The sequence below is a fragment of the Danio aesculapii genome, chromosome 3 (assembly GCF_903798145.1).
Source record: "Danio aesculapii chromosome 3, fDanAes4.1, whole genome shotgun sequence".
NCBI lineage: Eukaryota > Metazoa > Chordata > Actinopteri > Cypriniformes > Danionidae > Danio > Danio aesculapii.
In genome coordinates this window covers 14,072,755-14,087,624 of record NC_079437.1, presented here as the reverse complement: position 1 = coordinate 14,087,624, position 14,870 = coordinate 14,072,755, and the positions used below count along the sequence as shown (strand labels likewise).

Sequence of the window (14,870 nt, the reverse complement as noted above, 5' to 3'; positions counted from 1 at the left end):
GTTGCTTCCTTAAGATTTTTGCTGGAGCATTGTACATGTAATGAAAAGTGACAATACTGTAGCAGTAATATCTATTAAATTACCCTACAAAGCATTGATATGAGTTATGCTCCTAAAATGATAGTTCACCCCAAAATGAAAATTCTTTGATTATTTACTCATCCTGACATTATGGCCCAATCTCAATTGTATTTTAGATTCCTACTGCTACTCCACGGCATGAAGAGGGATGAAAATATTCCACTAAATATTCCCTGCCACTTTTCTGTCTTTTGGTATCAGAATTTAAATTATGTTGTAGAATATAATGCAGTAGTTATTATAACTTTGTGAAATTAAGCAATTGTTTTAAACATTTATATAAGAGCATGACCGTAAAACATGAATGCCATAATGTAATAATAAACAGATGCTTGTTTAATTGTAAAAATCATTGCTCGCTTTGGCAGCTATGTTGGTTCTGATTTCTGATTCTGATTCTGAACTGGTGTATTTAGGGAAATTTTTCATACCTCTTCATTTGTAATGTGGTCCTTGGGGAAAAACTCATTTGAAAAGCTATCTGGCATTTCTCCCTATCCATACGACTCCTACCAAAAAGGGAAATCAAGACACCCCAAACCCTAAAATGTAGGGAAAGGGCTAAGGCAGGGGTGTTCACACGGTCCTGGAGGGCCAGTGTCCTGTAGAGTTTAGCTCCAACCCTAATCAAACACACCTGAACCAGCTAATCAAGCTCTTATTAGGCTGCGGTCACACTGGGCTTTTCCTCCCATAGACTTCCATTCATACGCACGCGAATGCGTCAGACCGGAAACGCAGGGTCATGCGTTAAGTTTCGCAGTTCACTGCGGTGCAAAGTTCAAGCTTGGTGAACTCTGACCTGCGAAATCGCATCACTTGACTGCGTGAGACCAATCGAGGATCAAAACAGGACCTCTCTGGACAGAAATTTAAAACATGGAGCAATCGCTCGCTTTTTTTAATGTTTAATCATCTTGTTTAATCCCGCCCCTTTTCGCAGCGCCGTACGACAGAATTTCGCACACACAAAGCCCAATGTGACCGCAGCTTTAGATGTACTAGAAACTTCCAGGTAGGTATGTTGAAGCAAGTTGGAGCTTAACTCAGCAGGACACCGGCCCTCCAGGTCTGAGTTTGGACACCCCTGGGCTAAGGGGTAAAAATGGGATTGGGCCCATATGGTCCTGACTTATTTACCTTATTCGGCAATGTGGAAGTGCGCTCGTTTTTGCGATTGATTTAGAATAGGGGTGTTTAACCCAGTTCCTGGAGATCTACCTTCCTACATAGTTTAGCCCCAACCCTGATCAAACACACATCAACCAATTAATAAACAGCACTTGATAATTACTGGCAGGTGGTTTTGATATGGGTTGCAACTGAAATCTGCAGGAAGGTAGAGCTCAAGAAACAGGGTTGAGCACCTGAACTTCCGATTTAGTTGCCTGTGCTAGAAATGACTAGGAATAATAAATGGCAGAAAACGGCCAAACAACTTGCTCTGCAAACAAGTGTGTTCATAACTATACATAAAAAGTACAATAATGAAGAAGAAAATATCAGATTATAACATCAAGCATCATAAGCTGTTTTTAACATTTAAAAGTCAATGGAAGTGAATGAGAATAGGTCTCAAGCCAAAAAGATTCCAATAGCTATGCGTCAATAGGAGTTTCTTTATTCTGTTGCATGTTGGTAACCATATAATTGACAGAACCTTCTACTGTTTTTCCCCCTTTTACCGTAGAAGTCCGTTGTTAATGTCAGCTACTGAATTACCAACTTGTTTTGTTCAACAGAAGAAAAAAAACTCAGAGGTTTATGAGTAAATCTTCATTATTGGGTTGACTATCCCTTTTGAAATCTGGATTCATATCCTAATTGTTGTTTCTCCTGTGTGTCAACAGGGTCCTGAATACCAAACCACTTCCACTGATGACAACTCCACATTGTTCAAGATAAACCACTGCTTCTACTGCAAGCAACCACATTATAATATGAAGGCTCATCTTCAGTCCGTTCATCCAAATGAGCCAAAGGTGGCCGAAGCTCTTATCTTTGACAAGAACTCACAGCAAAGAGACAATCTCCTCAAACATCTTCAAATTAGGGGAAACGCCTTGCACAACACAACTTTGGTTGAAAGCAGTGCAAATCAATTACAGCCATTTGGGTTGTTTGCATCAGACTGCCCAGTTGATGATAGTGTTTATTGCATATACTGTTTAGGGTTATTTAACAAGAAGAGTTTTGCTACGCATTTAGAGGACTGCAAGGGCAAATCTGTTCACAGTACAGAGGGTGATATATTACAATTCAAAGATTCTACTGTAAACGAAGACTGCTTTGAAATTAAGAAAATGTCTCAAAAACCAAACACTGGGCAAGAATTAACAGACTGGAAGAGTGAAGAATTAAGTTACCCAAAGTGTGACAAACAAAATTCGAAGGATTCAACGTGGGATACCAGCTTTTTCAGAGTTCACCCAGAAATTGATGCTTTCAAAAATTCATGTGATGAGTTCAGTCCACCGCACAGTGACCAATCTGTTATTACTGACACAAGCAAGAGTAGTGCAAAAGCCCGAACTTTTGGAACAAGAAGAAAGAGGAGGAAAAATCAGGTAAATACTGTTAAATTAACATGTTGTTAAGGACTCCTAACTAGATTATGTTTAGGCTGCATCCTAAAGCTTTAAAATGCTACAATTCAAGGTGGGAAGGCATCAAGGCATGCCTACTTCATGTCTTGGGAATTTTGAAGGCAGAATTGATCTGTTGATATCCCACAATCCTGTGCATTCCATTTCTGGAAGTTGAGCTTAAAATAAACATGGCATCACTAAGCAAGTCGAAATCAATTATTAGCCCTCAAATTAAATATTTTTTTTTTAAATATTTCATATTTCTAATTAATAGTTTTAATGACTAATTTCTATTGAACTAATTGCTTTTGTCTTTGCCATGATGACAGAACATAATATTTTACTAGTTATTTTGTGAGTTACTACTATTCAGCTTAAGTGTGTACTCGCACTAAGCATGGTTGCCTTAAACCTTGCCTGGGTGCGCTTGTCCCCCCTCCCTTCTCCCTCTCGGCCTGCACTCACACTGCAATTTTACCTTCCGAGCACGCTTACGCCATTGATGATGCGACTGTTCAGTTAGGAAGAGAAGACTGCTCTTGCTCAGTACATTGTAGATTGCTTTAGTTATATTGTTGTGTATTATTAAGGCATTTGGGGTGCAATAACACGCAGTCAAATATTTTGCATCGTTAATAAACGATGACAGTTTGCCTCAAAGTCCCCCTCATTCACACTATGAGCGACTCGAATGGTTGCTTGTTGCTTTGCCGCTGCCATTCAACAGAGAGTGAGTGACTTCCGGCGACCCTTCAACGCGAGCGACGGGGACCAGGTGGGCATGACAAGCAACATGACAAAGTTGAGAATCCTTCAATTTTATGCAAATAAAGAGTGACTTTGGGTGAGCGACAGCCAATAGGAGCACCAGTAGAGCTCATGTGATCCTGTCTCAGCTTGCTCTGAGGCCAGTTGTATTCTCTGTGCTGTAGACTTAAAAAGACCTGCGTTTGCTGCAGGTCGCTACTCAGAGCAACAGGCAGCTACAAAAACGGTGCAAGTGTAAATAAGGCATTAGCCAAGTAATTTCACTCAGTGACCATCTTTGAAATGCCTCTTGGGCAGTATGCTCTGGCATTCTGAATGGGGAAACATCAAATTCTCCAAAAATGCTTGTTAAGCTTACGATTAAATTTTATATTAGGAATCAACAGTAAAATTAAATGACAATTGTTTTTAGTTTAATTTCTAAATGTTCAAATCACACAAATTCTGCAGAAACTCACATATGGACCAAGCCCCTCCCCTGGAGAATCCTCAATCCAATGATTGGTTCTTATACTACAAGGCGGGGCTTAATTTGCCATATTGACCGTTACACTTTTACCCATTCAAAACTATGACATGTCTTGTATATTCTATAGTCTTTGGTTTGCATTCATTGAAAAGAATGATTAATAAATCCATTAAACAGTCCCTTAAAGGTGAAGTTGTGTCTTCAGTTTCACACACAGGCGCACTTTGCACTCACACTACAAGCATACTGTGCCAAAGCCCAACCGAACCTCACTTCAGACAACCTCTTCCAACTGGGCCAGGGCTGGCCAACAGAACTGTGCCTGACCGTGATTCAGAGCACTCACACTTGTCAAACGAACCGGGAAATGTGGTCAAACTCACACAAGCACGATTTGGGTAGCCTAATGTGTGTACACCCTAAAATGCAATTTACAGGCGTAACTACGTTAATTAGCAAGTTATTGGATAACAGTGGTTTGTTCTGGAGCTAATTGGGGAATGACTATTGTAAGGGGGCTAATAATATTGATCTTTAAAATGTAAAAACGGCTTTTATTCCAGCCAAACTAAATGAAATAAGAGTTTCTCTTAACAAATAAAGGAAATACTGTGAAAAATACCTGTGAAATACCTTGATTTGGTAAAATTCACTTGGGAAATATTTGAAAAAGAAAACAAATTTCACAGGAGGGCTAATAATTTAGACCTCAACTGTATGTTTTTGATCAACGTTTCCACTTTTGATGGCATTTCTAGTTAGTAGGTTAGTATAGTATAAGCAAATATTCCTTTAGTTATCACCAAAACACTCTCTCTGTTTAGTTGTACACGATTAAATCATTATGCTGTCTCAGAAATCAGTTTTATAGGGCGGCTTTTAGCACAAATTCTGCCTCTAAAGTCACCTCCTGATAAGTCAGCTGCCTAAGCTTTTGAATGCAGCCTTTATTTATTTTGTCATGTTTACCTTTCGGAGTTTTATAGTATCTCAGCCTGCCAAATGTTATGATTGAAAATATGATTAACAAAATCAGAAATAATTTTAAATACAATTTTTAATAACTTTTTTTTTCTTTTGTATAGTCACAAATCCCGAATGATGCCCTGCTAGGTGAAGGAGAGACGGCCAACTCAAAAGTACATGTCTGCCAGCACTGTAAGGCTGCTTTCTGTAGTCCGTACACGCTGCGCAGACATGAATACACCCATACAGGTCAGTAAAAATGAATAAAACTAAAGCAAGCTAGCCACAGGATAAGAGGCAGGATCATTATTTATGCTCATTCTCATACGGGCCCTTTTTTGGGGGGGATTTCCACCCAGGTGAGAGGCCATTCTGGTGCCATCACTGTAATGTGGGCTTTATCCAGAAGTATCGTCTTTTAAAGCACATATTTGCATCCCATGGTGAATTTATTCAACAAATACTTAAGCTGGCTAGTCTATTTGTATTTTACATTTTGATCCATTAAAGTTTGTATGAACTGCGCTTATTTTTGTTGTCAAGGGGACATACCATCTAACTCAGACCAAGAAAAACTGAAAAGGGCAAAGAGAAGAATTCCTGGTGGAGAGACATCAGTGGAGGAGGAAATTACCCTGGAGGTACAGATTTTAACAAAGAAGCTTAATTTGGATAAGAGAATTACAATGAACTTTTATTTATTGACAGCCTACAGCAATAATTCCTGAGAGTTTAGCAGATGATGTTAATGATGACATTGGGGAAAACATTCAGACACTACAGACAACAGAGCAAGGTAAAGTCATGCAATCCGTTTCTGACATTAAGTAAAAAATATAGATATATTTTGCAAGTGATAATGACTTGCATTGTCAAAGTATCTCATAATAATTGAAGTTCTCATTTTATGAGCTATTTTCTCATAATAATGCAAAACTTCTCATAATGGCTACATATAAATAAGTCATAATGAGATAGTTATGAAAGCAAGTCATTCTGAGAGTTTCTCATTGTTATGAGACAATATCTCATTATTATAAGTCAATGTTACGAGAAAATATATCAATATTATGAGAAAATATTACATTATTATGAGAAAATATTTCATCATTATGAGAAAGCAAGTCATTGTTACGGGAAAGTTTCTCATTATAAGAATATATTTATGTGAACGCACGTTAATGCTATGAGAAAGTTTGTCATTATGAGTAAATAGTTCATTATTATGAGAAAGTCAATGTTATTTTAAATTTGTCATTATGAGAAAGGTTATGAGAAAGTTTCTGATTATGCGGAAATATCTCATGAGAATGCAAGTCAATGTTATGAGAGTTTCTGATGAGAAAATCTCATTATAAGAAAGCAAGTCATTGTCACGAAAAAGTTTCTTATTATGAGAAAATATCTCATGAGAAAGCAAGTCGATGTTACGAGAAAGTTTCTGATTTTTATGATAGTTCCTTATTATTATGAGAAAGCAAGTCAATGTTATGAGAGTTTCTGATTATTATGAGAAAGCAAGTCGTTGTTATGCAAACATTCTCATTATTATGAGAAAATATCTCATTATGAGAGTCAATGGTATAAGAAAGTTTCTGATTGAGAAAATATTTCATTATGAGAAAGCAAGTCATTGTTACGTGAAAGTTTCCGATAATTATGAGAAAATATCTCATGAGAAAGCAAGTCAATGTTACGAGAAGCTTTCTCATAATGAGATATTTTCTCATAATCATAAACCAAGTCAATTATATGAGAAAGTTTGTCATTAATATGAGAAAATAGTTACTTATTATGAGAAAGCAAATCAATGTTATAAGACCGTATCTTATGAGAAAGTCATTGTTTTGAGAGTTTCTGATTATGAGAAAATATCTCATTATGAGAAAGCAAGTCAATGTTATGAGAAAGTTTCTGATTATGTGAAAATATCTCATGAGAAAGCAATTCATTGTTTTGAGAAAGTTTCTGATTATTATGGGAAAGTATCTCATTACAAGTCATTGTTATTAGAGTTTTTTATTACAAAAAATATGAGAAAATTTCATTATTATGACAAAGCAAGTCATTGCTACGAGAAAGTTTCTCATTATGAGAATATCTCTGTGAAAGTATGTTAATGTTATGAGAAAGTTTATCATTATTATGAGAAAATAGTTCATTAATATGAGAGTCAACGTTATGAGAGTTTCTGATTATGAGAAAATATCTCATTATGAGAAAGCAAGTCAATGTTACGAGAAAGTATCTGATTATGTAAAAATATCTCATTATAAGAAAGTCATTGTTACGAGAAAGTTTGACTATTATGGGAAAATATCTCTTTATGAGAAAGCAATCATTGTTACAAGAAAGTTTCTCATTATTTTGAGAAAATAGTCAATTATTATGAGAAAGCAAGTCAATGTTATGAGAGTTTCTCGGTATTATGACTTGTTATTTTTTAACTTAATAGGAAAACAGGCTTCCTTAGTTGCTGTAATGCAAAAAAAAAACCTCTCATCTTCCCTTTTTTGTTTGTCCTAACTGAAGATGCTTTTGTTTTAGACACAGAGGCAGGAGGGTTTCACTGGGAAGAAGATGCAGGACATGGCAAAGTCAACGACTCTGACACGGATTGTTGGAAATTCTTGTTTACATCTTAGTGTTGTTTTAAAGGTTACCACATAATTGTTTTATTTGATTTGTAAATCTAATTTAACCAAGTTAATAATTTTGTCTGTATAGTTCAGATCATATTCTGTTGAACAACTGAGGATGACACTAGGTTTGTAATAAACACAAAACGTTGTCTGTTGGTCTTTATTTGTCCTTTTGTGTGTGCATGATACTCAGCATAATGAGGTCTGTTTCAGTATAAGTCTCTGTCCAAAGTTGAGTCACTAGTGTTGAATTATACAATCTGGCTGAGTCTTTTATGCTTCTCAAGACTGCATTTATTTGATCAAAAACACAGCAAAAACAATAATAAGGTTAAATAGTGGTACAGTTTAAAATATTAATCTTTTATTCATTTTAAAAATCACTATTTTGAAATGTGATTTATTCCTGTAATGATAGCTGAAATTTCAGCAAGTTGTCACATAATCATTCTAATATGATATGATTGTTTACCAAATCATGTAATTAGATAATGAAGAATGATGAAGATTGCGTTTTTACTTTACTGTTTTCTTTCCGCAAGTTATTTATAATTACTTTAAAAAGCACACTAGGCGACATGAAGCGTGTCCAGGACATCCTCTTGAAAAAAGCAGAAAGAATAGCATAGTCTTCTCCTGCCCTGTGAGTGGCGCTAGAGATGCTATAGTGAGCATATGAGCCTAATGTTTTGTGTTGGTGGTGGTTTGATTTTAAAGGGGGAACCACGAGCTAGTCTCTTGTGTTTGTTTTGCTACTCGTCTTGTCTGTTTGTTCGTCTAACTGGAGCGAGTTAAATAAGACATCAGAATGACTAAACTGGACCGCCTGAACTCTTTCATGACCGAGCGCTTGATGGCGGCTGTGAAGGAGATCATCTTCACTGTGGGCAAAACGGTCCGCGAGTACGAGGAGGAAACGGAGCGCGTCAAGAGCGAGAACGAGCGGCTGAAGGAAATGCTCCGAGACTCCGGGCGCGTCGCCGCCGAACACGCGAGTATAGCTGGTAAGAGCATTAAATAATACATATACAATATCTTGGTGGATGGATTTTGTTAAGTGGTGTTTGAAAGTGGTGGTGTGTGTGGACATGTTTTGTGGTTATGGTCAAGTTATATCTGTATAAACATTAACATTACTCTTAAAATAGCGCTTATAGTAGTTAAAGTATAGTTAAAATATCCAATTTAATAAATCATCTAATTGAGCATTTTGGTCTTTTGTATGCTAGTTGAGGCTTAAATGGTGACAATTTAAATATAACGTACAACGTGTAAGTACACTGTAGCATTAAAAGGCCAATATGCCCCATTTGATGAGTTATTTAACTGGCTACTTTTGTACATCTGTATGTGTGCGTGTGCGTATGTATGTGTGCGTGCGCGCGCAACAGTACATAAAGTCTGTTTAAAAACAGATTTCTAACCCAGAGCTCTGAGGTTGTTAATTGATTATACGTGCTTTTGTTTAACTATGGAAGGCCTTTTCCACCATTAAATTAAATAATTTGGAAGTTCTAATAATGAGAAACTTTTTTTCCTTTCTCATTTTATCCTAATGAGAAGCTTCTCATTATAATGACTCTCTCATATTAATGAGATATTTTCTCGTTATAACGTCGAACTTTCTCAAAATAATGACTTTCGTCATAACGAGAAACAGACTTTCTTTAAATAACGAGCAACTCTTGTTATTTCAACTTAATATTGAGAAAAGTTCTCATAATAAATGACTTTTTTTTTTTTTTACTTTTTCATTATAATGAGAAACTTTCTCATAATAATGAGATTCTCTTGTATAATGACTTATTTTCTCATAATAAATGACTTATTTTCTTGTAATGAAAAACATTCCTCACAATAATGAGATTTTGTCATATAATGACTTATTTTCTCATAATATATGACTTATTATCTTGTAATAATGAGAAATGGTTCTTATAATAAGGGCTTGTAATAATAATAATGAGAGTGTCTTGAAATAACAAGAAGTTTCTCATTATTTTCAGCTTCTCATAATAATGAAAAACCTTCTTGTAATAATGACTATGTTAATAAGATATCTTGTCATAATTAGAATGTTTTATAATAATGATTTTCTAATAATGATGAGATTTTAAAAAAAGTGACATTTTTATGTTAACGAGAAACAGACTTTCTTTAAATAACGAGCAACTCTTATTTATTTCAACTTAATAATACTGAGAAAAGTTCTCATAATAATGACTTATTTTTTTAAAGGCCACGAAATCCCCGTTTCAGCAGGGTGTTCACACCTCTAGTTTGGAAAAAGTCAAGAAAGTGGGCGTGTCCAGCTCTGTTTAGGGGGGAGTGTCGGAGGAGGGAAAGAGGGAAGGTGCATAAAAATCTGCATAAAAATGGGGCACACGCAGATTTTCACAGAGGCAAAACAAACACACAGACGCAGGGAAGAAAGACAGTGACGGTGTTTACATAGACATCAGTTATCAAATTATTTGACAATTTATTAAATGGTGGACTTTAACTGCAGTTTGCCATTTATTCTGGAATTTCATTCATGCTCCTCGTGACAAACAAGATATCTGATTTGAGGAATTGCTGGAAGCATGCATTTTTAATGCAATGTTTGATACCGCACGGCGAATGAGAGAAAAAAAAAACTGCATTTCTCGGAAACTTAGATGCACTCGGTAGATAGCGTCAGAAAGCAGTGTGTGTTATTCCTGTCACAAAATGCAGCAAAAATTCTACACGACGGTAATAGTTTAATTGCAGTGTTAACACACTGAGAGAGTGCAGCATTTACAGAGGATCTTTCAGTCTATAATATTGTAGTGATATTAACGTACTGTAAACTTTAGTAACTTAGAAATCATTTGACTAAGGTCCGTCTTTAAACACTAAAGAGTTCTGCTGACGATACAAACTAACTTTGCCTCTGAATTAACAAACAAAGACCACTGGTTGATTGCTTACCAAATCTGTAGAGACAGGACAATCACCAACTGGAGCCGCGTCTTTATTAAAAGGAGACGAGCAGCAATTCCAGATTTCACTATTTCCAGATGAGAAAAGCTTTCGGGTAAAAAAAAAAAGTTCCTTAGACACATATTTTTGTCGAGCGTCGCATGCGTTGTAATCCATACGTGAGTCCAGCTGCGCTCTCATAGCGGGAAAATGAAAACAAAACCTTCCATGCAGCAAATTATAAAAGCAACCCGGACAACCAAACAATTTTTCTTCTCCCACTTGTTTTGGCAACACAACGTGGCGTCTCTCTGTCCTCTGAACACGGTAACAGATAAAAACATGCATGTTAATGAAGTTGCACGGCATACACAATAGAGCGTGCTGATAGGTTTAAACCAAGTCTTTCTCATAAATGAATGCAGCACACTCCGAGACATCACAATGTACTCCCAGGTACAAACAGCCAGTCTACACCCTGGAATACACACAAGTACCTAATCGGCGTGACGCAGCTTCAAAAATTTGTTTCAAACCGGAAGAACGATTTTGCTCGAAATGACACAAAAAAAACTATTTTCATTTTTGTGAAATATATGTGTCCTAATAGTGTTTTTAGCAGCGTGGGACATGTATACATGAACTGTCAACAGCTCAAAAATGTGTTTTGGTGTTTCGTGACCCTTTAAACATTTTCATTATAATGAGAAACTTTCTCATAATAAGGAGATTTTCTCGGATAATGACTTATTTTCTCATAAATCACTTATTTTTATCATGTCAATATTACGAGAAAATCTCTCATTATTATGAGAAACAATTCTCATTATTATAAGAAAATAAGTCATTTATTATGAGAAAGTAGCTTCACATTATTTCAAGACACTTTCTCGTTATTTCTTATTATTACAAGAAAATAAGTAATTATACAAGAAAATCTCATTATGAGTAAGTTCCTCATAATGAATGTTTAAAAAAACAGCCATTATCAGTCATTATTACGAGAAAAATCTAATTTATTATAAGAACTTTTCTCAGTATTATTAAGTTGAAATAACAAGAGTTGCTCGTTATTTAAAGAAAGTCTGTTTCTCGTTATGACGAAAAAGTCACTATTTTAAGAAAGTTCCTCATTGTAACAAGAAAATCATTATTATGTGAACAAAAAATGATAATTTTAACGGGACATCCCATTAATATGAGAGTCATTACTACGAGAATGTTTCGAGCACACATTGAGCACACCGGCTCTTCATCAGACAGTGTCGAAACGTTACACGACTTGTATCAGCCTTTTTAATTTATTAAATTGGCATGTTTGGAGCTTTGGTGTTGCTGCCTTATTGAATAAAATTTTTTGCACTTTTTGCTGAGCACCCACTTAAAATGATGTGCGTGCTTTTGTGCATTTTATCCTATATATACAACCAGCAACTTTTAATTGAATAGGTTTCTAAATGCATGGTCATGAAGTCATTATTTATGATAAGAAAATTTCACATTGAGATGTGAGAATATGAGATATTGAGTCATCATAGTGACTCGCATAATAATAATAATCTTAATAATAGTAATGAGGCATTGATTATTTACATCATTGTTATTATGCATATATACAGTTGAAGTCAGAATTATTAGCCCCCTTTAATTTATTTTTTATTTTTTTTTAAATATCTTTCAAATTATGTTTAACAGAGTAAGGAAATTTTCACAGTATGTCTGATAATATTTTTCCTTCTGGAGAAAGTGTTATTTGTTTTGCTATAATAAAAGCAGTTTTTAATTTTTTAAAAGCTATTTTAAGGTCAAATTTATTAGCCCCTTTAAGCTATATATATTTTTTCTATGTCTACATCACATTGTTATACAACAACTTGCCTAATTACCCTAACCTGCCTAGTTAACCTAATTAACCTAGTTAAGCCTTTAAATGTTACTTTAAGCTGAATATTAGTGTTTTGAAAAAATATCTAGTAAAATTTACTGTCATCATGACAAAGATAAAATAAATCAGTTATTAGAAATGAGTTATTAAAACTATTATGATTAGAAATGTGTTGAAAACATCTCTCTGTTAAACAGAAATTGGGAAAAAAAAAATAAACAGGGCTAATAAATCAGGGGGGCTAATATTGCTGAGTTCTATTGTATGTAGATAGATAGATAGATAGATAGATAGATAGATAGATAGATAGATAGATAGATAGATAGATAGATAGATAGATAGATAGATAGATAGATAGATAGATAGATAGATAGATAGATAGTCACTGAGGCAGTTTAGCAAACCTCATGCCTTAGCTTTTTTTTATTTTGTATTTTTGATACTCCATGTATAGATGACAAACATGTAGTATGCTTAAAATAATTGATATTATGCACTGATATGGATGCTAATATAGTTTATAGATATTGCTCTTTATGTGAATAACTTTTAGTTTTTTTTCTTCTTTCTTTACATGAACACATTTTTATGATTTTTGTTTTTTAAAAAGCTCCAGTGCAATCTTACCAGCCCGTCTCCCCCGGGCAGCCCGGATGGATCTGCAGCCAGAATGAGGAGCCAGAACCCTTTGAAGAGATCCAGCAGGACCAAAGCCAGACACGCAGCGAACAACATGCGCTCATAAAACCAGAAAAGCCAGAATACTCTCCTGATACTTACCGGGAATCTGTAGCTTTGCCATCTAAAGCTAACAACAACGAGAGCTCACACCTGTGCCTCAATCACACTGACACGAATCCCAACGAGGATGAGATGACAAACTGCCAGTTCCCAACGAAAATCAAAGTAGAATCCATGAACTCGTGTTCGGGTGACGCAATGGGAAGCAATGAAGACGCATATCAGAGCTGGTCACCACACAGTCTAGAAATCCCTTTGGACCACTATAGAGCACAAAACCAAAATCAGCCAACGTACGACAGCAGTGAAGCTGTTCCGACATTATCTCAGCACAGCAGCTCATCTCATGATGCCGGCCACGTTTCATATCATAACATACTCTGTACCAACAGAAAACACTGTAACAGTAAATGTTGTGAAATGCAAAAGAGGACAATCGCCAAATCCAGCCCTGTATGGAAGTATTTCTCTCTAAAAGAGGGAGACTGTAGCAAAGCGGTGTGCCTTATGTGTAGGGCCATAATATCACGCGGTCGCAAAGAGTACACCACATCGGCCCTTCTAAAGCACCTTCGGATGAAACATGGTAAATGTTGACTTTAATCATATTTTATATACAATATTTGTGCTCTAGTACAATATTTACCATGCCTGAATGATAAAATAAGCGGAGAGCAAGATGTTATCTTTGTGTTGTTCCTGCAGGAAATGCGCTAATCTTTGGCAGCGCTAAGAAGAGGCGAATGAAAGAGATTACAAGAAAGATTGTGTGAAAACCACTGTCAGTCAGCATGGACACTGGCTATTGCGCATCACGGCCAACCGTTGAGTGCATTTATACTAAATGTTTCATCAAAATGAACATATGTAGTGGGTTTTCTGAAATGTTTCTGTAATGTTAGCATTGTTTGTATGGTTTATATAAGTCCTACAGCTTGAAAAAAGCATCAGTCTTGATTACACTAGTGCAAACAATGACATGCTGTTGTAAACAGTGAGTCTGCACTAAATACACTGAGACGTGACATTAGAAATGGTGCTACACAATCCACAAATCTCTGCCAGTAAACTGATGGCTCATTTAGTTTTACACATGCAGACTTTTGCAGAAAATTACAAGAGATCGTGTGTGAACAGGCCCTTATTTAAAAGTACTTGAATTTTTTTTTTAATTCTGGCAATTTCCCGGAATGAGCAGTTGTAACTTTTTCAAGTAAATTGCCTGAATTCCAGAGTAGGGTCTGCCTGCGGACTGCAAGACAGGCGGAACATGAAGGGGCGTAACTTGTAGTACATTAGAGGCGTAACTTGAAGTTATGGAGTCCCACAAGTCAAAACTATGTTGTCGGCAAGATGGCTACACCTTCCCCAAACCTAACCCAACCATCATTTTTAACGTCTACACCTACCCCAACCCTGCACCCAACCATCAGTTATTAACGTCTACACCTTCCCCAAACCTACACCCAACCATCATAGATATTAACGTCTATACTACCCCAACCCTAAACCCAACCATCATTTTTAACGTCCACGCCTACCCCAACCCTGGACCCAACCATCACAGTTTTTACCGTCTACACCTACCCCAACCCTGGACCCAACCATCAGTTATTAACGTCTACACCTTCCCCAAACCTAAACCCAACCATCATAGTTATTAACGTCTATACTACCCCAACTCTAAACCCAACCATCATTTTTAACGTCAACCCTTCCCCAACCCCTAACCCAACTATCATTTTTAATGTCTACACCTTCCCCAACCCTTAACCCAACCATAA

The 14,870-nt window shown here is 36.1% G+C and overlaps 1 protein-coding gene across 1 annotated transcript; it reads left to right on the top strand.

Annotated features, from left to right (window-relative positions):
* The first annotated feature begins 8,229 nt into the window (after window positions 1–8,229).
* On the top strand, window positions 8,230–14,615 carry si:dkey-93n13.2 (uncharacterized). The gene is made up of 3 exons (XM_056453200.1): window positions 8,230–8,518; window positions 12,956–13,672; window positions 13,792–14,615. The coding sequence occupies exons 1-3, from the start codon at window positions 8,323–8,325 to the stop codon at window positions 13,857–13,859; spliced, it is 981 nt and encodes a 326-aa protein (XP_056309175.1). The 5' UTR covers window positions 8,230–8,322; the 3' UTR covers window positions 13,860–14,615.
* The last annotated feature ends 255 nt before the right edge of the window (window positions 14,616–14,870 follow it).

Excerpts from the sequence above, each read along its gene's own strand:
- si:dkey-93n13.2 (XM_056453200.1), top strand. The coding sequence starts at position 8,323 with ATGACTAAACTGGACCGCCTGAACTCTTTCATGACCGAGCGCTTGATG. Across the intron at positions 8,519-12,955 it reads CGAACACGCGAGTATAGCTG|CTCCAGTGCAATCTTACCAG; the intron begins GTAAGAGCATTA and ends TTTTTTAAAAAG. Across the intron at positions 13,673-13,791 it reads GCACCTTCGGATGAAACATG|GAAATGCGCTAATCTTTGGC; the intron begins GTAAATGTTGAC and ends TTGTTCCTGCAG.